A 24,414-nucleotide genomic window follows, 5' to 3' on the forward strand; every position below is an offset into this window, starting at 1 on the left:
AGAAACTTAAAATATTGTCTTCTGCAGCTAACTCAGTCATCTTCACTTTCATTTTCCTGTTTGTTCATAATCTGGAAAAGAAAAACAAGCTTTCTTGCTTTTTCAGGTCCCAAACAATTTCTCAATTTGGAATGAATTAGTCCAAAGGAAGAGAATATTCTTTCTACGCTGGCAGAAGAAGCTACTGCTGTTAAAAGTGAGACTGTCACTTCAACAGTCTCTGAATCCAAGTACTTAAGTGATTTCCCCAGTTCACTGGTGTGACTTTCTTTAAAATATCATCAGCAAATGTATTTCTTGAATGGTTCTTATTCCCAGACTGGGTCTCTTTTATGGCCTGCTGCCATTATAAGTTTTCCCTTCTAGTGAGAGAATCATATGGTAGATCTCAAATCAATGAAGGCTACACTCTGAAAAACCTCAAGACTTCTGGAATATGTAACTCAGTTTCAGTTTTGTTTCTACTGCCTGTCCCTCCCTTCTCACATTTATCTCCAGGTTTCTTCTCCTTGTCCAGATCTATTCCACTCCCAACAATCTTCTATTCATTGAACTTTTTGAAACTTTTCACTTTTAGAGAGACGTACACAAATTTGGAGAGGGACAAGAGGGTTGAGGTCTGTTATTTCTCACCTCTATCTATCTTATCTAATCTAATCTAGCAACATTTTTGCTGTTAACCAGCATGTTGCCTCTGGAGACAAATCCACAGTTTGAGAACTGCAAAACTAAGCATCTCTGATGGTATCTTCTAGTGTCTCATACTATAGAATTAGAATTTATAATCCCTATTCCATGGTGAGATATCTTTGAGTTTAATTAAGTGGATTTAGGGTCTTAGTTCCCTGATGCTACTAGCCTTAATTAAGTGGCCAGTAGCCATTAAGACCCAGTAGCCATACATTTGGGAAAGAATTCTCTGCAGTAACTCAATCCCCTCTCCATCTAGTGTCCCATGACTGGCCGTTGGAGATATTTGCTAGTAGCAGTCACAAATGGACCATATGTCATTGTCCAAACAATTTCCTCAGGGCAATGCTAGCCCTCACTTTGCTTTGCAGTGGTCCTCGAGCCCTTGTCGCTAGCTACTCACAGTGATATCAGGTAAGCTATCCCCAGGGAGGGGAGGGATAGTTCAGTGATTTGAGCATTGGCCTGCTAAACCCAGGTTGTGAGTTCAATCCTTGAGGGGGCCATTTAGGGAACTGGGGTAAAAATCTGTCTGGGGATTGGTCCTGCTTTGAGCAGGGGGTTGGACTAGATGACCTTCTGAGGTCCCTTCCAACCCTAATCTTCTATGATTCAGGGGGAAAGCATACACACCAGCTTGTTTGGTTGAACAGAGGATCAGCTCCTATGTAACATCACAGCACTGAAATGTATTTATAGTGAAAACAATCAGTTTATTAAAGGTTAAGATTTAAGAATTAGGAAGAGGGGTATGGGAAACAGGTTATACACAGTACAAAACCAGTAAACGCTTTTTAGAGATTAACCTCAACTTCCACAGGCTAACCATTTGTGTAAAGCAGTCTGATTTCATTCAGTGTCCTCTTGCAGCATTTCCAACCAAGCCTGCTTGGGATCCTGTTTTTATGGATGTAATAACACTGCGTGATTATGTCCCCAGGTGCAAGCTGCTTGCTTGTATGTGTTGATGCAGTTGCTAATTACATAACATTGTTTTTCTGTAAAGAAAAAAAACGAGGAGTCCAATGGCACCTTAAAGACTAACAGATTTATTTGGGCATAAGCTTTTGTGGGTAAAAAATCCACTTCAGATGCATGGATTGAAAATTACAGGATCCTGTCTTGTTAAAGCACAATTGGATGGAGTGCAGCGAATGGAGCAGCTGTTGGATATGTATTTATATCAACACATTCAATGTGTTTTCACTGCACGCCATCCGATCTCCACAGCGAGCGAAACATTCTCCATCCAGCCCTGCAGAAAAAGCAGCATGTGACCTTGTAATTCAGGCCTGCTTTACAATGCATATGCACAAGGACACAGGGTTCAGGCTGCCTGTGTATTTCCTGGGTTGGAGTGCTCCTAATTGTATAGGTTTTGTATGGAGATTCCTGGTGGGTGGGGTTTTTAAGAGAAATGATAGAACAATGGAGTCCCATCGTGTGGAACCAGCTGCTAGAGAGGAATGGAAAGAGTTTGTCCTGAAGAGTATGAACACTGGGTGATGCAAGGACTCCTGCAGTCTCCTGAAGTGCAACATCTGAGCACTGATCATAACTGCCTATCTTCACTACTGTGAAGAATGGTACATGGCCCTGCCTGTTTCAGACACATCTTCAGATACGTTCCACATACCTGAATGCTGCCCACATGCATCTGCATGAGTCCCCTCAGCTGTAGATGTGTACGGAACCAGTAGTATGTTGAGAGAACATATATTGAACCCAAATTTCCACATGGCTTACATACCACACACAGGCAGTGCCAATAGTAAGAAATAAAACAACCCTTTTTCCACCCCCACCCTCAACTGTATGACACACTCACTAGTGCACATGCCTGCACAGTACACTTCTAAATCCTCCTAAGCTTGGCAAATCGAAGTAGCTTTTCACTGGGACACTAGAGGTTGCAGCTATGATCTAAGGGCTGCCAAATGGCAAGCGATAACCACACATTGCTGAGATGCTTGAGCTGTCACCCAAAAGGTCAAGCAAGCGTTTCTGTGATTGCAGAGGGCTGATCCAGAAGTTTGTCAAAACCAATTTTCAGTTAGACAAAGTGCTTTGCAGAAAATTTTGACTTCTAATTGTAAAACCAAAATCATCTTGGATTTCAGGTTTTCATTTTTTTTTGATGAAAAGTCTCTACTTTTCGTGAGCCTGCCCCCCATCCCCGTCTTCTGACCAGTTGTCTCCTCCCTTCCAAGTTTAAAAACAAAACTCTGTTTTAGGAGTTTAGACTGAATAAGCAAAATTTTAGCAAAACCAGTAACTTTTTGAGAAGTTATCAAATAGAAATGGGGCTTTTAGGATGGGAATGCACGAGAACTGTCACTACATACTCTGCTGATAAAACAACTGTAACTTATACATTGTCCTTTATAACTGGTTTTTGGAAGGAAATTAACCTAGACACATTGTTGATGTCTCAGATTATATCTGTTGACTTTGAACATGAGATGGTAGGATGGGTGAATGGTTCCTGGTGGAAGGATGATTTTAATTAATAATATCTAATTTTAGTGAGGACTGCCAGAGCATTTGAAGTATTACGGTAAACAGATTCATAGCTCTAGGTGCTGTGATGGCATGAGGCCAAGCCCATCAGTGGGAAAGAGTTATTGCTCCATATTTCATGCCCCGTTGTCTTATTGCGTAATTTCAGCATTATGATTCATTTACCAGGAAATATCGTAACATGGTTCATAGGCTTTGGGACTTAATCCCTGAAAATCCAGGATAGTAATAAGGGAGGAGGAGGATAGGGGGAGCTGTGCAAATCAGAAGTTTACTGTATGTTACTCAAAGTTCATTTATTTGATCTTGCCTATGATAAACCAAGTCCAGATAACATCATTCCAATGCTGCCGTGTTTCTCGGGGACAAGAAGCAGCATCTACTCAGAACATTCTGGGTTCTCCATTTTTCAAATATTTTCTTCCAGTTTGAGAAGAACTCTTAGCAAAAGTCTGTGCCAGCTTTTGGCTATGGTGCAAAACTAACATCCCGATTTCTTGAGTTACTAAAGTTTTCTGACGAGTTAAGGAGCTAAATTCAATGTCCCATCAAGGTTTCATCCCTAGTGATTGCATTCTGCCCCTCTATGTTCCCCTTCAAATTCCAATGGACATCAAATGGCACTTCACTTCTGTCCAAAATTGTTGTATGGTGTTGCTGTGCACTGTTAGCTGACATGCTGAACCCCCAGAGTTGGCTGCATTTCACTGCTGATTAAAGTGATAGGATGGTTTAGGTAGTGTTTTAGAATCCTTCAGAATGAAATTTGTTATAGCAATATACTGTAAGCTCATTTTCCTTCAAGGTGTAGAGGCGGGGGGAGAGAGGTGAAAGGGTATTGCTTATGGATGCATAGTGCTCCCCATGGGTTTTAGCCAGCCAGCCAGCTGAGGCTGCTAGCTGCCCAATAACCAGACATGTAGGCCTGTGCAGGCCTCTGTTCTCTCACTTTGTTGAAAGCAATCTGCATGGCTCTTTTCATCAGCCTGGTGTAAGGTTGTGACGATGCGGTTCTGGCGGGACCCAGCTGAGAGTGCCAATTTAGGACCAATTGCTCAAACAGGGCAGTCACAACCCAAGGCTGGGGTTTTTCCATCTCTAAGGCAAACTAAACCAGCCAGACAAAAATGACTTTGGTTTCACCCCACTGGCTAACCACAAGTCACACAAGCAATTTCCTTAGACACTCCAGTCTCCCAGTATCACCACCAGTGCCACTCATCCTGGGGATGAATGGTTATGAAAACCAACACCCTAGTAAAAGAAAAAGGTTCTCTCGATCCCAAAAGACCAAGCCCCAGGCCCAGGTCAATATACTGTGGCAAATTGCCGGTATTGTTCTCTGGGTCTCGCGCTTTCTCTTCTCTGGGGTAGGTTCAGGGCGATATTGCTTGCCTCTGAACCAGTTCTTAATCACTCCCCTAGTGTCCTTGGAGGAGGGGAGTGGAGAGGGAGGGACCTGGGCCCGCCCTCTACTCCAGGTCCCAACCCAGGGGCCCTGGGGTTGTGGTGAACCACTTGACTAGCGGTTTCTTCCCCTGGGTTACTTCCCTCTCATACCCGTCAGCTTGTGAAGGGCTTCTCGCCTCTCTTCTATACAAGCCTGGTGCCCCTTACCTAGGGTTTCTGTTGGGCTTCCCAATCCACCGCAGCACTCCTCCAAACCTTCTATTTCTCTCTGGACAAACTCTTCTCTTCTGCAATCTGCACTCTGCTCCAATCCAACCTTTCTCCTTCAACTACCACCCCCTGTCTGACTGAAGCAGGGGTTTATATCCCATGACTGGAGTCAGGTGCTCTAACTGGAGTCAGGTGCTCTAACTGGAGTCAGGTGCTCTAATTGGAGTCAGGTGCTCTAATTGGCCACAGCTGTTCTAGTTAATCTAAAGCAAACCTTCCTCCCTTGGCAGGGAATAAGGCCCCCTGCTAACACTCTTATGCTGCCCTCTGGCCATGCTGTATCACAATACACTTCCGATCTTACTGACAAATCATGCTGTTGCCAATCCTTTAGAATCTAAAATCTAAAGGTTTATTCATAAAGGGAAAAAAGAGAGAGATGAGAGCTAGAATTGGTTAAATGGAATCAATTACGTACAGTAATGGCAAAGTTTTTAGTTCAGGCTTGTAGCAGTGATGGAGTAAACTGCAGGTTCAAATCAAGTCTCTGGAGAACATCCCCCACTGGGATGGGTCATCAGTCCCTTGTGTAGAGCTTCAGTTTGTAGCAAAGTGCCTCCAGAGGTAGGAAGCAGGATTGAAGACAAGATGGAGATGAGGCATCAGCCTTATATAGGCTTTTCCAGGTGTGAGAACATGTCTTTGTTCTTACTGCGGAAAGTTACAGTAAAATGGAGTCTGGAGTCACATGGGCAAGTCCCTGCATACTTTGAGTTACAAGGCATATCTGCCTCCTCTCAGTGGGTCAGTTGGGTAGCTGATGGTCCTTAATGGGCCATCAAGCAGGCTGAGCAGAGCTAACACCAACTTGTCTGGGTGTTACCCAGAACTACAGCACCAATTTGAAGTACAGACAGTATACCGCCAATACTTATAACTTCAACTACAAAATGATACAGACATACAGACAGCATAATCATAACCAGTAACCCATAACCTGGTATTAGACACCTTATATGACCCCCTTTACATGAGATTTGGTGCCACTCCAGGACCTTGGTTGCAAACCATGTTTTATATGGTCCCAGTTTATATCAATAACATCACAGGGGTGACCCACCAAAGCAGGGCAGGGCTCCAGGGTGCTTCCTGAAAAAGAAGGGAGTAAATCAGAGCTCTCTGGGAGATACACATCAAGCTTGTTCCAGGGGGCAAGACAGTACACAGAAAGTCATGGACAGCACCACCGCTGAGCTAACGGTGCAGGAGTTTTGAAAGAGTTACCCAGTCTGGGAAAGTCTAAGGCAGCTTCTTGCAGAAATGGTAAAAGTCCTCTTATCTGTCCCAATCCCTAAATCAAAGGCTAAATCCTCCCAGGGAGATGGGGGAGGCGGTGCTGTTTGTGCTACATGGGAGAGGCAGGCTAGCTCCAGACAGTTAGTGGGATGAGGAAAGTGATTGCACTGCTCAGGAGAGGGAGCAGAGCCCTGGGGGCAGGGGATAGAATCTGGCTGCCTGTGGCAAAGGCCTGTGCACTCTAATTTGGCAGGAGTATTGCAGGGAAAGGCTTGGTCTCTGTAACCCAGCCCCGCAGGGAATTCTGGAGCCTGCCAGAGTCCCACAAAAGCACCCTGAGGGTATGGCTACACTGGCACTTTACAGCGCTGCAACTTTCGCGTTCGGGTGTGAAAAAACACCCCCCTGAGCGCTGCAAGATGCAGTGCTGTAAAGCCTCAGTGTAATCAGTGCGGCAGCGCTGGGAGCGCGGCTCCCAGTGCTGCATGCTACACCTGTAGAGGATGTGGATTACATGCAGCGCTGGGAGAGCTCTCTCGCAGCGCTGGGAGAGCTCTCTCGCAGCGCTGGGAGAGCTCTCTCGCAGCGCTGGGAGAGCTCTCTCGCAGCGCTGGGAGAGCTCTCTCGCAGCGCTGGGAGAGCTCTCTCGCAGCGCTGGGAGAGCTCTCTCGCAGCGCTGGGAGAGCTCTCTCGCAGCGCTGGGAGAGCTCTCTCGCAGCGCTGGGAGAGCTCTCTCGCAGCGCTGGGAGAGCTCTCTCGCAGCGCTGGGAGAGCTCTCTCGCAGCGCTGGGAGAGCTCTCTCGCAGCGCTGGGAGAGCTCTCTCGCAGCGCTGGGAGAGCTCTCTCGCAGCGCTGGGAGAGCTCTCTCGCAGCGCTTTGAAATTTCAAGTGTAGCCATACCCTAAGAGAGGCTACCAGATGGTGTGATTGGGAGACTGCACCAACCATCCTGGGGTGAGGGGCCAAAACATCCTATGGGCGCCTGGATGCAGTGGCCCTCCATTGAGAGGGAAGTGGTGCCTGTGGCGCCTCCCAGTGGCTGATTTGAGGGAAAGCAAAGCTCCAAAGGGACTGGAGAGTGATGCCATGGTGCAGGACTGTCTCACAGTGGCTATGGTTCAGCCCTGGAGCAGATAGCTGGCTGAGGGAATCTCTGTTGATCTTGCAGGGATCCCTTTAGCAGCAGTGGGGGCCAAGCATCAGGGAGGAGCAGTGCCACCCCCTCTGAGAGAGGGGACCTCCATGCACAGAGTAACATTGCTCTTCCAGACAGGAGTGATCTGTGGTGAGAGGCATTGAAGGGAGAGGAATGGATGCAATGCACCCAGCATCTCAACCACCACCCCGGGTGCTGTGTGCATTGGGTTGGGAGGAGGAGGCCAGTGCTGTATTGGAGAAGCATTGCCATGAATATGGGGATGCCCACACACTCAAAATGGGCCTGCATGAGTAATTCCTCACCCCTGTGCCCTCATCCTCAGCCCCACACTCCCACCCCAGGGTAGTGTTCCCTCACCATGTTTCCATGCCCTCGACAAGAGAATAGGATGGGACAAAGGGGCATGCATCAGTGGCCTGAACAGCTTTTACTGCATTTAATCTCCAGCCTGATGCCAGGCTGCAGATACTGAGATACAGCTGCAGGCAGCATGCCCCAGTCTCCCAGCTGGAAATGTTTGGACTGGCCACTGAACTGGGGCTTTCCTTCTTCCAGGGTGGCTGCATTGTCACAGCACAGACCTCAGGGCCATAAAAACAGCCATTGTTTGGCTTCTTGTTTCATCCCTCAATGAGAGAAGCAGGCAAGGAAGGGTTAATCAAAGGCAGTGTGGGGTCCCTAGTGCTACCTGGTTAATGCTATCCATGCGGTGCTGGACTCAGCACTGGTAGCTGAGGAGGCTCGGCGTCTAACACATAGATGGACAAGCGTAGCCTTGGGCAAGTCACTTAGTCTCTGTGCCGCCGTTCCCACCCATGTGATGGGGGTAATAGCACCAGTGGTGAGCTGGAGCCAGTTTGCACCGGTTCGCGTGAACCGGTTGTTAAATTTAGAAACCGGTTTAGAACTGGTTGTTGAAGGGGTCGGCAAACGTCCTGTCTAGCCTGCCTGAACTCCTGGCTGGGGAGGCTCCCCAGCCCCTTCCCCGCCTTCCCCACTCTTGCAGAGCCTCAGCGTACTGCACTGCTGGCGCCAGGACCAACGCTCTGGACCACTCCTGGGCAGCCCTGCAGCTCCTTCCACTTTGAGCAGCATGGTAAGGGGGTGGGGTTGCAAGCTCCAGCGGGCTGCAGAGCATCCATACACGCTGCCCGGAGCAGCATGGTAAGGGGGCCGGGCCAGGCTGGATAAGGGGCAGGGAGCAGTTGGAGGGGGCAGAGGTTCTCGGGGGGCGGTCAGGGGATGGGGAACAGGCGGGTTGGGTTGGTGTGGGAGTTCCAGGGGTCTGTCGGGGTGGTGGTGGATGGGGTCAGGGCAGTCGGGACAGGAAGCGGGGTGAGTTGGGCAGGGGGTGGGGTCCTGGGGGGCAGTTAGGGTGGGGGTTCTCAGGAGGCGGTGGTCAGGGGACAAGGAGTGGGGGGGTGATGGGTTGCGGGTTCTGAGGGGAGCAGTCAGGGGCAGGATGTGGGTGGGGGTCGGATGGGGGTGGACAGGCTGTTTTGGGAGGCACAGCCTTCCCTACCCAGCCCGATACGATTTTGCAACCGCAATGTGCAGGGCCAGCTTTAGGAAGTGCGGGGCCTGATTCGAACAGTTTCGACAGGGCCCCAGCAGGGATGACTTAAAAAAAACAAAAACAAAAAACCCACCACCATGTGGGACTTGTACTCACCGGGCAGCACTCCGAGTCTTCGGCGGCACTTTGGCAGTGGGTCCTTCACTTGCTCTGGGTATTCAGTAGCACTGAAGGACCCGCTGCCAAAGTGCTGCCAAACACCCGAGTGAGTGAAGGAACCGCCACTGAAGAGCCACCAAAGATCCAGTAGGGAACTGGTTGGTTGTTAAGATTTTGGCAGCTCATCACTGAATAACACTGCCTTTCCCCCCAGGGGGCTATCAGGTGCTCAGATACTACGGTGATGGGAGTTGGATAGCCCACTGCTGCATCTTCCCAGATAATACAGGTCACCCCCTGCATAAGGAAAGCCAAGGCCACGATACCATCCCTTTGCTCTTCAGATCCAACTGTCTGACTGAGTTTCCATAGATCAATCCAGGCTACAGAGGGAAGTACTCAGGAGTTGGCAGTGCCAGAGTTAAGGGCTCTGTGCTCCCTGTGCATGTGCCTTGCAATGCAGGCTGTGACCACCTACTGTTTCTCTTGCAGTCTAGGCTGGGACTGAGCTTTTTCAAAGCTCTCCAGTGGATCATAGTCATTTTAATGGGACTTCGGTGCCCAAATCCCTGAGGTAGAAAATCTCAGCTTCCATGTCTCTCTAGTTTCGGATCCCTGCCCCTCAGCTCACTATTGCTTTGTAATGTGACTAGTCCCATATACCTCCCTTTGTCCTCAGCCCTGGTGAGCATCTGTGTCCAGCTGTATCTGTTGGACAGCTGCACTGGCAACTTAGCCTCTGTTGTTAAATGTTTCATCTGTGTAGCCGTCCTATCATGTGACAGAGCCCTGGACTCTGGAGATCATAGTCCCACAATGCTGTGCTCCATTCTGATGAGGAAGGCCTGAACATACGTTGGCACATCATCTTTGCAGGTGATTGCTCCTGCAACTTTATTTCTGATATATGGGCCACAGTTCAGATATCTGTGGGCCTATATTCCGAGAATGTAGATTGTGAGCTCTTCTGATCAGGTGCTCTGTGTGGATGCTACCAGAATACAAGTAGTAATAGCAGCTGACCAGAAAACGGCTCAAGTGGGAGCACTGTGCTCAAGGGCAGAGGAGAGGGAGAAGGGTCACAATACTGCTATTAGCCTCCCCTTGATCCTTGAGCACTGTTTTTCCATGCCATGCGAACGCCAGTTCTTCTGTGTCTTAGGGCATGTCTACACTGGTAGAGTTACAGCGCTGGGAATTACAGTGCCTGCTCAGAGAGCACTGAAGGGAAACCGCAGTTGTGTGTTGTCAGCTTGCCTGTGCATTAGCGTATTCACACTTGCGGCATTTGCAGCAATATTCGAAGAGCTGCACTCTGGGCAGCTATCTCACAGAGCATCTCTCTTCTGCCGCTAAGATTTGTGGGAAGATGGAGGGCGTTGTGGGGCATCATGGGTCCTGTCTCAATGCCCCATGATGCATTGCTTCACATCCAAGCGCTTCCATCCACATTTGGTGCCATCGTTCAACGGTTTGTGTACTGTGTACTCTGCCTCTTCAGTCTCTAGGAATGGATCCTGACTGTTGACCAGTGTGCTGCTCACTCTGACCAACACATCACGAGTGGCGGTGGAGTTATTCCTTAAACTCCAAAGGCAAGAATGCAACTTTGTTCTCACCACACATACTAGCTACGACACGAGATTGCTTGTGGCATTCACGGAGGTGCTGTCCAGAGTGGAACACCGCTTTTGAGTTCAGGAAACAAGCACTGAGTGGTGAGATCACATTGTGATACACGTCTGGGATGACGAGCAGTGACTGCAGAACTTTCAGATGAGAAAAGCCACATTCATGGGACTGTGTGAGCTTGCCCCAGTCCTGTGGCGCAAGGACACGAAAATGAGAGCTGCCCTGCCATTGGAGAAGTGCGTGGTGATTGCACAGTGGAAGCTGGCTACTCCAGACAGCTACTGATCAGTCGCTAACCAGTTCAGAGTGGGAAAGTCAACCGCTGGACTCGTGTTGACAGAAGTGTGTAGGGCTGTTAATTGCATCCTGCTTCAAAAGACCGTGACTCCGGGCAACATGTGTGACATTGTGAATGGCTTTGCACAAATGGACTTCCCTAACTGCGTAGAGGCGATAGATGGCATGCATATTCTGATTCTGGCACCAGACCACTTAGCCACTGAGTACATTAATCACAAGGGATATTTCTCAATGGTTCTCCAGGTGCTTGTGGCTCACCATGGGGATTTCACAGACATTAACGTGGACTGGTCCATAAAGGTGCATGATGCACCCATCTTTTGCAATACTGGTCTGTTCAGGAAGCTGCAAGCAGGGACTTTCTTCCAGGGCCAGAAGATCACCGTAGAGGAAGTCGAAATGCCCATTGTGATCCTGGGCGACCCCTGTCTACCCCTTAATGCCATGGCTTATGAAGCCATACATGAGGCAACTTGACAGCAGCAAGGAGCAGTTCAACAACAGGCTGAGCAAATGCAGAATGATTGAGTGTGCTTTTGGCCATTTAAAGGCCTGCTGGTGCTGCCTCTGTGGGAGGCTGGACCTGGCCGATGACAACATTCCTATGCTTATAGCTGCATGCTGTACGCTCCATAATATTTGTGAAAGGAAGGGTGAAAGCTTCACTCAGGGCTGGACACATTAAGGCTCAGCGCCTGGAGGCTGAGTTTGAACAGTCAGAGATCAGGGCTATTAGAGGGGTGGAGCATGGGGCCATAAAGATCAGATATGCCTTGAGGCAGCAATTTGAAGCTGAAAGCCCCTAATATTTGTTGCTATGCTCGGGAGTTCAGTACTTGTAATGCTAGGAGGTGATTGTGATTGGTGCAGACGATGCAATATGAAGGTTTAATATAATTGTCTGTTGCTTTGCAGGGCTCTGTTTGCTTTTAATTAATAGAATAAAGTTTGCTTTCAAACCAACACAGTTCTTTTATTAAAAAACAACCGGAGGTGAGAGCCAAACAAAAAAACACATCAGCAGTAAGGGGGATGGGTGCAGGGAAGATCCCAGGAGGAGGTGGGGTCCCGGGACAGCTAAAGATTTGTGTATGTCCAGGGATCATATCCAGCCATCTCCTTTGGAGTACAATGGAGCAGCTACTGTACTTCAGCAGGGCCAAACTGCAGATGGATGGGTGTTGAGTGCAGTGGGTAGTGGGAGTCCAGAATGCTGGACTGTGACAGGGGAGGAGAGGAATGTTACAGGTATAGAGCAGAGCCAGGAGGTTGATAAGAGTGCGTTGGCAGTGTCTGAGGGGAGTATGAGAGAGTTTTGCGAGAGTGAGTGCAGAGGAGGGGGGGGTGCAGAGCTGCTCAGTTTGGAGTGCTAGTACTGCCCTGGAGCATGTCTGCTTGATGCTCCATAATCTTTAAGAGCTGCTCTGTGGCTTTATTCTGGTGTGCCACGTTCTCCTTACATTCCCTCTTCTCTCTGTCCTGCTGCTCCTTCAAGTCCTGTTTCTCGGCTGTGGAGTGCATCATAACCTCACGCAGAAAGTCCTCCTTAGTTCTTCATGGCCGCTTTCTAATTCTGCGCAGCCGTTCAGTCACCGATAATAAAGAAGAGACTGGGTTCCCAAGATCATCTCTGAAGTTTAGATGCAACATTTTACAGAACCAGTATTGTTTGCAACACACAGACCACTGATTCAGTGATTTTAAAACACAGACAGTACACTCACACCTATCACTAACTGGCTGACCCCAGGAAAGCACACATGAGCCATAAGATCCCGAAAATAGTGAGTAGCCACAGGGGTAGGATAAATCACTCTTCCCGGACCCTGCTGTACACAATTGGGGAAAGCCAGCATGTGGAGGGGGCTGATAATCATTCCTGTCCCCACATTTTCCACAGGATGTGATCATTATGGAAGATATCTCGCTGCTGAGGGTGAGCAGCGAATCAAGAGAGGGTCTTCTCCAAGACGATGGCTGCTTCCCTGGTCTTTATGCAGCTTGCCTGTGTGCAGCAAAGTGTTCTCCCCCCCCCCCCCCACCATGACGGCACAGTGGCACGGGAAAGTTACCATTAATGGGGCAAGAAACAAAGCAGCTCTGCCAAAGAATGTGTGGCAGCGGATTGCCCAGTATCTCCATGAGAGCTTCCTGGAGATCCGACTCAGATTCCCATGAAGTGAGAGAGTCAATCAAAACCCTGTTCCACCAGTCAGACTAGGCATGTGGTGGAGATAAGCCTGCTTTCTGCAAGCCTCCTGCCCTCAACAACTCACTTCAGTGATTTCCAAAATCAAATTCACTTACGAGGGACCTCCTCTCCTGTTTGCGCTTTGCCATCATCTAACAGCTGTGACTCACTAGCCTCCCTTGGGATAGTAAAGAGCTCCTGGCTGAATTCATCTCTGACCTCCGAGTCATCCTTTTGCCTCTGGGTCCCCCTCCACATCTTCGTCCAAGATTTCCTCCTCCTGGCTCAGTCTACTCTTGACTGGCAAGCGAGCCACTGAAGTATTCACAGTGGTATTCGCAGTGGAGGTGGGGTCGCCACTGAGTATCGTGTCCAGGTCTTTTTAGAGCCGGCAGCTCATGGGCGCAGCACCGGAGTGGCAGTTTGCCTTGACACCTGGGAGTAGGCATTCCGCAGCTTCTTCACTTTGACCGTGCAGTGCAGTGTGCCCTGGTCGTGGCCCCTTTCTATCATGCATCTGTCTGTAGGTATCATAATTCCTATGGCTGGAGTGCAGCTGGGACTGGACAGCCTTCTCTCCCCAAATACTGATGAGGTCCAGCAGCTCGACATTGCTCCAAGCAGGGGATCGCCTGATGCATGGAACAGGCATGGCCACCTGGAAAGATGTGCTGAGACCACTGCACGCATCACTGAGCAAACAGGAAGGGGACTTTCAAAATTCTAAAGGAATTTATGGGATGGGGATGATGGTTACTGCCCTGTCCTCAGGTGACCAATGTTCAAACCGATGACCAGAGAGGCGAGAACAATCATTGTGGAACACCTCCTGGAGGCCAATTGCAGTGCTATAATCGACCAGGGTGTCTACACTGGCACCGCAGTGCTGTAGCCCCGGCACAAAAAGCTGTATGCCTCTCTTCAGAGCACTGCAACTGCGCAGTTTCTGTGCACTAAATGGCTTGGCAGTGTGTACACTTTGGGAGTTACAACACAGAAGGCTGCTTTACTGCATAGAAATTTGCTGGTGTAGACAAGGCCTTAGTGGTCAATTGTGCTCACAACCACAGTCCAACAGCTTGGCCTGTGTAGTGAATAGCTAGTGTCCAGATGTCAAATATCAGAGGGGTAGCCATGTTAGTCTGGATCTATAAAAGCAGCAAAGAGTCCTGTGGCACTTTTTAGACTAATAGATGTATTGGAGCATGAGCTTTCATGGATGAATACCCACTTCGTCGGATGCATGTCAGTGTTCAGATGGAGGCTCCAGCTCTATTGTACATTGGGGCTACTAATAAATAACTTTGCAGGCAACATTGGTTGCTTTATTTGTTGCCTGTGCTGAAAATGCAAAGATGATGGGGAAAGCGGTAACTGTAATAGGGTTGGATGATAAACCATTTAATAGTCTTGTTAAATCCCATTCTAAAAACTAATTAAAAACACATGCTATTGTGAGAACCGAAAACTTTCTAGCAGCCCTTACTCAAAGGGCTATGCTAAAGAGTCATGTATTGAATTTGGCAAACCTATCTGAGGGGATACCACAGGGATCAGAGTCACGTCTTTTACTTAAAATCTTCATTAGTGATTAAAAAGGAGCAGCCAGCGTGAAGATAAAATTTGCAGATCAAACCACACTGGGAGGACTTGCAAACACTGGACAGATAAATAAAACAAGGAGGCCTAGAGACCTGCATGGAGAATAAAATCAATCTGAGTGTGGGGAGGAAATGCAACTTAGTTAATCTTGGAGGATACAACCTGAAACACACTCACTTTATGGGAGGGGGGAATATCTGGAAAGCAGCAATTCCTAGGGTGATGATGGAGACCAAGTTGTAAAAGAGATGGTTGAAAAATTTCGAATGAAAAGCTTTTTTCTGTTGACAAATAAGGTTTCATAGAAAACAAACTTTCATGCGATTTTGTCATTTAAAGAAATTTTTGAAAACTAGAAAAAAACACAAGATTTTTTTCAAATGAAAAACTTTAGGAAAAGAAGGGGGTTTTAATATTTTTTCATGTGAGAAACTCATTTTTTGAAAGGAAATTTTTCTGGTTAAATTTTTCTTGTGGGGGGAAATTCCAGTTTTCTGGCCAGCTCTAACTAGAGATGAGATTGCAATGTGCAATGGCAATAAAGAAGTCACTGTGTGTTTGGGCTGGATATAGATATACTAGTAGCTGAAAGCTTGTGTTGTTCATGGGTGTAATTTATAAAGTCCCATGTGTGAAGAAGATGAGAATGAGGGCTCTTGTTTCCATGCACTGTGCTGTAGTGAGCAATAGTCTGTACACAGGGTTGGCCCTTGGCTGGAGGCACAAGCACTTCTTTGTTACCATATGAAGCTGTTACCCCTTCCTTCTCTGATCAATGATCAACTTCCAGCTGCCACAGCACCTTTGGACTCCCAAGTTCCACCTTGGTCTCAGAGTGATCGAAGCTGGTGATATTCTGAACAAAAAGAGCTCTCAACCCTGCATGTAGCTGTTTATATCACTTCACACTGATTCAACAGATGTTCTGGGCTTCAGAGTGACGATCCTGGAATCTTGTATAGTGTGACAAAGTTCCTTCTCTGCCTTGGTGGGTTCTGTGCTTTCTGGTGGATTTGCTCGCCTCACTCGCCTCAGAGGGTTTTGGCAGTCCTCAGTCTGGCTGCTTTCTTAGTGGCGCAAACCTGCCGTTCACTTGGCTAACCTCATCACTGGCCAGCGTGGGGGAAAAGGAGAACAATCCCCTGCAGTCTCTGCTAGTCCACCTAATGTAGTAGGTTCGTTGGTCCTCTTGTGCTTTCTCCAAAAGCTCTCGTACTGTGGGGGTCACTTGGGCTATTCGTTCTATCATCTGACACCACGTGTGACAAGATGGCCGATTGTAGTATGGTATGTCCTGTGCTTTTCTTGGCAAGGGGCTAAGATGCCACCCCTTGCCCCTGCTCTTGGGGCACCGAGGGCCCACTACTGGCCCTGGAAGGTGGTAAAGGAGGAAAGCAGTGGAGGGGTCTGGGTTTGCTCCATATTCTGAGCCCCAGCCCCTCTCAACCCCTGTGGGTTCTTACCCTCCTCCCTGTTGGGTGGGGTACCTTCGATCCTTACACACTGTGGGGAGGGAGTCTCCCTCCCCTGCTGGTGCAGGGTCTTCCTTACTCCAGTTTTCTGATCTTTCAAGTGTCACAGCACACCTCCATGCTCCAGACTCCTTCTCTGACTGCCTGAAGCAGGGGGTTTTATTCGGTTGCTAACAGGGCCTTAATTGACTACAGGTGCTCCAATTAACCTGTAGCAACCCTCCCTCGTCTAGAGGGAACCACGCCTTAATTAGTCTATTAGGGCTTATATACTTCCCTTCTGAGAGTTCCCGCTGCTCCCAGGCCCTCCTGTATCACAATAGCCATAATCATAACCAGCAAACTACAACCTTTCCATAGACCCCATAATCATAACCAGCAAACTACAACCTTTCCATAGACCCCACTCTCTGTCCCAAGTCCAATTTTGGTGTCCACGCTTCAAAAACAATGTTAAAAAATTGGAAGGAGCTCAGTAACAAGTTACAAGAACGATTTCAGGTCTGGAAGACCAGCCTTATACTGAGAGACTAAAAAGTCTAATCTGGTTTATGCAAGGGAAGTTTAAGGGATGACTAATCATCTCCTATAAGTACCTATGTGAGTAAGACATTTCTGAGAGCAAAGGGATCTTGAATCTAGCAGGCAAAAGTATAACAGGATCCAGTGACTGGAAGCTGATGCTTGGCACATTCAGAATCAAAATAAGGCACTTTTTTTAGCAGCAAAAGGGTAATTAACCATTGGAACAACTTAACTAAGGACATGGGGGGAATCTCCACAATGGGGATCGTATGGTGAGATGTCTTTACAAAAGATCTGCTGCAAGATATGAGTTTGGTGCAGGAATTATTGGGTGGAGTCTTCGTCCTGTGCTATGCAGGAGGTCAGACTAGGTTGTCATAATGGTTCCTGCTGGCCTTAAAACCTGTGAATGAAGACAGTTAAATATGTGGCTTGACGGAACACCTCACGTGGTAGGGAGGAAGGCATAATCTGTAGATGTGTGAAAGATGAAAACATCAGACTGATAGATTCGGGGGGGAGGGGGTTTAGGATGACTCAGCCTAGGAATAATGGGATGAGATTAAGAAATGGAAAATTTAGGGTGATTATCAAGAAAAATTTCCTGACAGATGGATTAGACTGTGGAATAGTCTCCCAGGAAAAGTGACAGAAGAATCATTGTGTAGGACACGTAAAATGGACTGGACAAAGTGCTGTGATGTATAAGGAGAAATGCTCCTGCATTGGCAGGGGGATGGTTTAGCTGCTTGGTGGAAAAGTCCCTGCACATCTCTTCTATTTTATGGACATGGGAGCTGTACTAATCCTATTTCTCTCCCCCTTCCCCTTTTTTTTTCTAGTACATTGGAAGCCTTGATGTGCCTCGGCCAAACAGCAGGGTGGAGATTGTGACCGCAATGCGGAGAATCAGGGTAAGTGTTGCAAAGGGTGTATGTTTCCTTGTGTGTGCTACATAATTAAAGAGACAAGAAGGGGTGCTGATGGGCATGGCTGCTTGATGGATTCTGTGCTCTTCACTAAGTATTGATGTTGTTTCTCGTAAGCTGGCTTCTTTGATGTTCTTTCTGACTCCACATGTTCTCACTGTGGGTTTTGTGCCTTTCTCTGTGTTGTCTTGGATGTTGGAAGACTTTCATAAAATAAAGTTTCTTCTTTTTTTTTCGGTGGGGTATTAGCTGGTGTGGAGGCATCCAGTGCCTACCATGTGCCAGTGTCTTGACTTGGTTTTGGTGGGTTTTGAGTGGCTGCCATTCTCTCAGAAGGTGCCAGCTGATAGGGCAGGGAGTGTAGAAGGAGAGCATGGTTGTGCATGTTTCTCTTGGTTGCTGAACACAGACAAATGCACATGCAACTCTTAGATGAAGCAGAGCATGCATTGTGCAGAAGGGTCTCCATGAAGCATATGTGAATGGTTGAGTCCATTGCATTTCCAGAGTTCTGCTGTTACACCACTGCATTATCAGAGAGGAGTGGTGGTCTGGAATCACAGTGGATCTGTTCTGGGTACCTACTGTTATCCCTGTGACTTGTGCCTAGTTTATTGCATGTTGTTTCTTTACCACTGAGGACCAATTTTAACTGTGTAGTCAGTTGGCCAGTGGCAGTAAGGTGGTAAGTGGTATTGACTGTTACCATTATGACACAGTCATGTTTGGAGATTTCTCAGGGATCTGCAGGAATGACACCTCAGTGATACCCCGGAACCACAGACTGGCACTGCTCTGAATTTCTCCGAGGGTGGATTTGATTTAAATCACTAGTCAGGAAGACTTGATTTTAATCATGGATTTCTACATAAAATTGCATTCTTGTTGGTTGTTATAACCTTAATACATATTCTGCACAACTCAGAGATAGATGTAGGTTTCATTTTTAGAAGGTACACACTATACAATTTTAAAGTGATTTTATTTTAAAACTTTTCAGATTAGTTTTACAGCTATATCAGAAAATGAATGATTGTTTGGTTATTTCATTTACCAAAGGTAATTAAAGCAGATATTTATGAAGTCATTGAGAGATGAACTATCTCCAATTCAATAGATTAATTAATATTTGGAGGATTTTCTTGCCACGCTGTATTAGGAGAACATCACCAGACAGACATTTAAATTGTTTTATTTAACTAAAACAACAATGTTATATATTCTGGATTTTTTTTCTTCAACAGCAAACATATAATATTTTAACAAAACTAGCATATGAATTTTTGAATTTAGTTAAACATTCAAGTTTTTAAAATCAAGTTTGTTTTTGTTAAAATAGTTACATGAAATTAATTATTTTTAAAAAAATATCAGCTAAGTCAACCAGGTCAACATGAGAAACTTAAAATACTGTCTTCTGCAGCTAACTCAGTCATCTTCACTTTCATTTTCCTGTTTGTTCATAATCTGGAAAAGAAAAACAAGCTTTCCTGCTTTATCAGGCCCCAAACAATTTCTCAGTTTGGAATGAATTAGTCCAAAGGAAGAAAATATTCTTTCTACACCGGCAGAAGACGCTACTGCTGTTAAAAATGAGACTATCACTTCAACAGTCTCTGAATCCAAGTGCTTAAGTGATTTCCACCAGTTCACTGGTGTGACTTTCTTTAAAAAAAAATCAGCAAACATGTATTTCTTGAATGGTTCTTATTCCCAAACTCTTTTACGGGTCTCTTTTACGGCTGGCTGCGTTATAGGGTTTCTCTTCTAGTGAGAAAATGTTATGGTAGATTTCAAATCAATGAAGGCTAAACTCAGAAAGACCTCAAGACTTCTGGAATATGCTGCTCAAACAGTTTCAGTTTTGTTTCTACTGCCTGTCCCTCCCTTCTCACATTTATCTCCAGGTTTCTTCTTCTTGTCCAGACCTATTTCATCCCCAACAATCTTCTATTCATTTGAACTTTTTGAAACTTTGCACTTTTAGAGAGAGGCAAGGGATTGACTCTGTGTACACAAATTTGCAGGAGGACAATAGGGTTGAGGTCTGTTATTTCTCACCACTATATTTTGTTTATTTAAAAACATTTTTGCTGTTAACCAGCATGTTACCTCTGAAGACACAAATCTACAGTTTGAGAACTGCAAAACTAAGATCTCTCATGGTATATTCTAGACTGAGTACTGAGTCCCACTGTGTAGATAGAAAGATTATTTAGGTTAATCTATAGAGAAGCCCCTGGAACCCCCCTAAAATTGGGTCCCTAATCCATGAACTATTGGAACTCATTTATAAAACTTTTCTTAAACATTACATGACTATATTGTCTCATATTATAGAATTAGAATTTATAATCCCTATTCCGTGATGAGATATCTTTGAGCTATAATGTATCTATCTTTAGATAGGCTTTTTCCTCAAAAAGCATTTTATCAAAAAAAATCTCATTTTAAATAAAACTTTTTTTTAAAATCATTGATTTTTATCCATCCTGATTTCTCTCAAGAGTAGTTGTTCCCAGTGCGTGCTAGCCAGTGCCAAGGTGTTGGGGATTGCTGCCTTTGGCCTGGTCTATACTATGAGTTTATTTTGAATTTAGCAGCGTTAACTGAATTAACGCTGCACCCTTCCACACAACGAAGCCCTTTATTTCGATATAAAGGGCTCTTAATATCGATATCTGTACTCCTGCCCGACGAGGGAAGTAGTACTGAAATCGGTATTGCCATTTCGGATTATGGTTAGTGTGGCCGCATTTCAACGGTATTGGCCTCCAGGAGCTATCCCACAGTGCACCATTGTGACCATTCTGGACAGCACTCTGAACTCGGATGCAATGGCCAGGTAGACAGGAAAAGCCCCACGAACTTTTGAATTTCATTTCCTGTTTGCCCAGTATGGAGCGCTGATCAACACAGGTGACCGTGCAGTCCCAGAATCAAAAAAAGAGCTCCAGCATGGACCGTATAGGAGTGTAGTGAGGTGGCCTGGGTCCCAGCCACCCCAGAGTGGGATGAGCCCTTTCAGATGCCAAAATGGGCAGAGTCACTGGAGCCTGTGCCCGCCCCCCAGAGGTCAAGGCGTGGGGCAGGAAGTATAAAAGCCCAACCCCAGGGCTCAGAAGGGGTCTGGCTGCCGGAGAGGCCAGACGCTGATGCCCCAGCTCCTGCTGGGGAGACTCCTGCCGCCTGCGACTGACCCGAGGACTGGCCATACCTACAGAGGCTGGATGCTGATCAAATGCCTGAAGAACCAGTAAGCTGACTGGTACAAAGGGGAGCTGTCCAGTTTACCCCTCGCTCAGTCTCCCGAGGAGCCCATGGTGCTAGATGCCGTCTAAGATGCTGCTGAGACGCAGGTACTGGTAGAGGGGGAGGTCGGAAGCAGCCCGGAAGTAGCCCGGGGGCAGCTGACCCTAGTCTGGCTGCAGCACACCCAGAGCCCATGTCAGTGTGTTGCGGCCAGGATCCCCACTGACACAGCAGCAGGCTGCCTGCCACTGTTAGAGCCCGGGCTGGGATGCAGTGGAGTGGGTGGGCCTGCGTCCCCGCTGCCACCCCACTCCCGGGTGGCAGTCTCCCCCTCATCCCGACACTCAGGACCCGGAGCCTGGGCTGGTTAAATCCTGAACTGTTTGCTCAGCCCCTGCCTGAGGGCCTGAGCTCCTGACTGTTTCCTGCCTCACCAGGCTAATTTGCCAGCTCACCAGACTCATGTAGTGAGGTGGCCTGGCTCTCAGTTGCCCCAGGGAGGGGCGACCCCAACAGCGGACACTTACAGGGAGATACTGAATCTGATCTCTGTATGGGGAGATGAATCTGTTCTAGACAAAATGCCAAAACATTTGAAAAAATCTCCAAGGCTATGATGGACAGAGGCCACAACAGGGACTCAGCACAGTACTGCGTGAAACTTAAGGAGCTGAGACAAGTGTAACAGAAAGCCAAAGAATGAAATGGATGCTCATGGATGGAGGGGAGACCAACGACTGTAGCTATCCCACAGTTCCCGCACTTGCTTAAAACCATTTGAATTCTTGGCTGAGCTCCCAAAGCCTGAAGGGTTAAAAACATTGTCGTGATTGGTTCAGAGTATATGTCGTCAGGCCTCCCACCACCACCCCCTCGGTGAAACCAGAGGGGAAAAAATGGTTTCTCACCTTTTTTCAATGTCACCGTATGGCCACTGGATGCTGCTGGCAGATGGGGTGCTGCAGCGCTACACAACAGCATCCCCTTCCCTTCCCTTGCCTTGTGGACGGCAGATGGTGCAGCATGACTGGTATCCGTCATTGTTGTCCCGTGAGTGCTCCTGCCTGGCCTCGGTGAGGTCAGCCGGAGGTGCCTGGGCAAAAATGGGAATGACTCCCGGTCATTCTCTTCTTTAAGTTTTGTCTCCTGGAGTTTTGTCCTGCCTGGAATATCATAGCAGCTGGAGGCTGCCCTCCCCTCCCCCCTTTGATCTCTGCTTGCAGAAACAATAAAGTCAATGTTGTTTCATATTCATGCATTCTTTATTACTTCATCACACAAACGGGAGGGATAACTGCCACGGTAGTCCAGGAGAGGTGAGTGAGGAGGGAAGCAACAGGTGGGGTTGTTGCAGGTGCACCCCCTAGAATGGCATGCAGCTCATCATTTCTGCGGGATGTCTGGGGCTCTGACCTGGAGCGGTCGTTTGCCTCTCTGGTTCTTTAGTAGGCTTGCCTAATATCTGGGCAGGACTGACTCTACCTTTAGACAGAACTTAAAGAAGAAAATAACCTGGGGAGTCATTCCCATTTTTGTCCATGCACCCCCAGCCGACCTCACCAAGGCCAGCCAGGAGCACCCATGACAGCAGCAGATGATACAGTATGACTGGTAATGATCATTGTCAACTTGCAAGGTAGCAGATGGTACAGTAGAGCTGGTAACCATCTTTGCTAACTTGCAAAAGGCAAGGAGATGCTGCTATGTAGCGTTACAGTACTGCATCTGTTAGCAACATCCAGTAGACATATGGTAACAGTGAAAAAAGGCTGAATGGGCTCCATGGTTTCCGTGCTATAGCGTCTGCCCGGGCAATCCAGGGAAAAGGACGCAAAATGATTGTCTGCCGTTGCTTTCACGGAGGGAGGATTGTCTGACGACATTTACCCAGAATCACCCGCGATGCTGTTTTTGTCCCATCATGCATTGGGATCTCAACCCAGAATTCCAATGGGCGGGGGAGACTGCAGGAACAATGGGATAGCTACCCACAGTGCAATGCTCTGGAAATCGACGCCAGCCTCAGTACATGGACGCACACCGCCGAATTAATGTGCTTAGTGTGGCCACGTGCACTCGACTTTATACAATCTGTTTCCAAAAATTGGTTTCTGTAAAATCGGAATAATCCCGTAGTGTAGACATATGCTTTGTGTTAACATTGCATTGTGCTATACAAGGGGAGCTGTGCTGCGCAGACAGGGATGTAGGCAGAAGCTAGGTGTAGTAGAGAGAGTGAGCCTGGAGCACAGAGCCTGGTGCAAGGCCTGAGGCCTAAATCAAAGTTAGAAAAAGTCAGGCTCTGTCATAAAGCAAACGCCTACTTACAAGTTCACTGCCTGGTACATGAACTTGGGAAAAGCTTGGCTGGCACTGCTAAAACTTGGACACTCTAAGAAGTACTAGACGCTGGGTATTCATGTAATCATGTTCTGGAAGCCTAGCACAGGTCTACCCCAACGTGGAGTTATGGTATAACCCCTATCCTGGGTGATTGTACAAGAACACACTGACCCCAAGTAAGACAAGGATAGGAGGAGGATGGAGGGGGATGTTTTGTTTGAACCAGCTGGTCCAGGGTGTAGGGTCGGTAACTGAGCACATCAGTGTGATATGTAACCCGTGTGGCAGATTTCTGTTAACAATCTGCCTGAGGCGTTAGGTGATTAGGCTGAAGCTACAGGATGTTTAGGGGAGGAGATGACGAAACACACCAAGGGTCTAAGTTTAAAGCTCTATTAATAAAATTATAAAATAACAGCAGAGAGTGAGGGGTTCTCTCCACATCACCAAAAGGAAGGAAGAAAACGTTAATCCCCTAAGCCCTAACCTACTTTCATACTCGCACACGCTCTACCCTAGGCTGGCCAAGCCTGGGTGTAACGTAAGAAGAAGGGGAAGGGTGTACTGGAGTTCTGTCCTGGGCCCAGGCCGTCTGGGGTCTGCTGCGATCTCCGAATTGCTTCAGCTGTTAAGAGGGTTTTTAAGTCCAGGGTGCCTTGGAGGTGTTTTGTTTTGCGACCTCTGTTCCCAGTGTTTTTTATACCAGTCCAAACTGGCTCTCTGTAGTCTCCTCAACTTTCCCAAAACACACCGGCTAGACTTCGTTGTCCTCATTGTTTTCCTCTGTGCTGGCCTTCGCTTGTCTTGCTTGTTATGGGCTGCCTTTGCAGGTCTGCTCAGCTGCGTCTTCCTTCCTTATGGCTTATTGGTGAATTCCGGGCCCCCCTCTTTCTTGGCAGGCAGCCAAGAATCAGATGTGTGTTTGTGGCCTTGAGCGGGTTGGAGTCAGCGTCTTTTTTTTGGGCCTAGCAGGAGCGCAGAGTTAACCTGTTCTTTGCTCTTTTCCTTCTTCCCCCTCTGGCCTCACGTGACCTGCGAAGGAATCTTTCATTCCACACTCACTCACACCTTTGACCCTTCCCAAGATGCCCTGCGATGCTTGCAATAGTGTTAGCCATATACAATGCTGATCTACCTTCCCCAGGGGACCCCTTGGGCCATTGGAGTGTGACACCTGTTTCTCTCAATGTATACAAGAGAAATCCTAG

The 24,414-nt window shown here is 47.4% G+C and overlaps 1 protein-coding gene across 5 annotated transcripts in view; it reads left to right on the forward strand.

Annotated features, from left to right (window-relative positions):
- The window catches only part of NOS1AP (nitric oxide synthase 1 adaptor protein), a 169,913-nt gene that overhangs the window by 24,244 nt on the left and 121,255 nt on the right, over positions 1-24,414 (forward strand). For all 5 annotated transcript variants that reach the window (XM_032790954.2, XM_032790956.2, XM_032790959.2 and 2 more), the window contains one exon: positions 17,525-17,596. In XM_032790954.2, coding sequence (XP_032646845.1) covers positions 17,525-17,596 — 72 coding nt within the window. The remainder of the gene's footprint in view (positions 1-17,524; positions 17,597-24,414) is intronic.

This window comes from Chelonoidis abingdonii, chromosome 7, assembly GCF_003597395.2.
Source record: "Chelonoidis abingdonii isolate Lonesome George chromosome 7, CheloAbing_2.0, whole genome shotgun sequence".
Classification (NCBI taxonomy): Eukaryota; Metazoa; Chordata; order Testudines; family Testudinidae; genus Chelonoidis; species Chelonoidis abingdonii.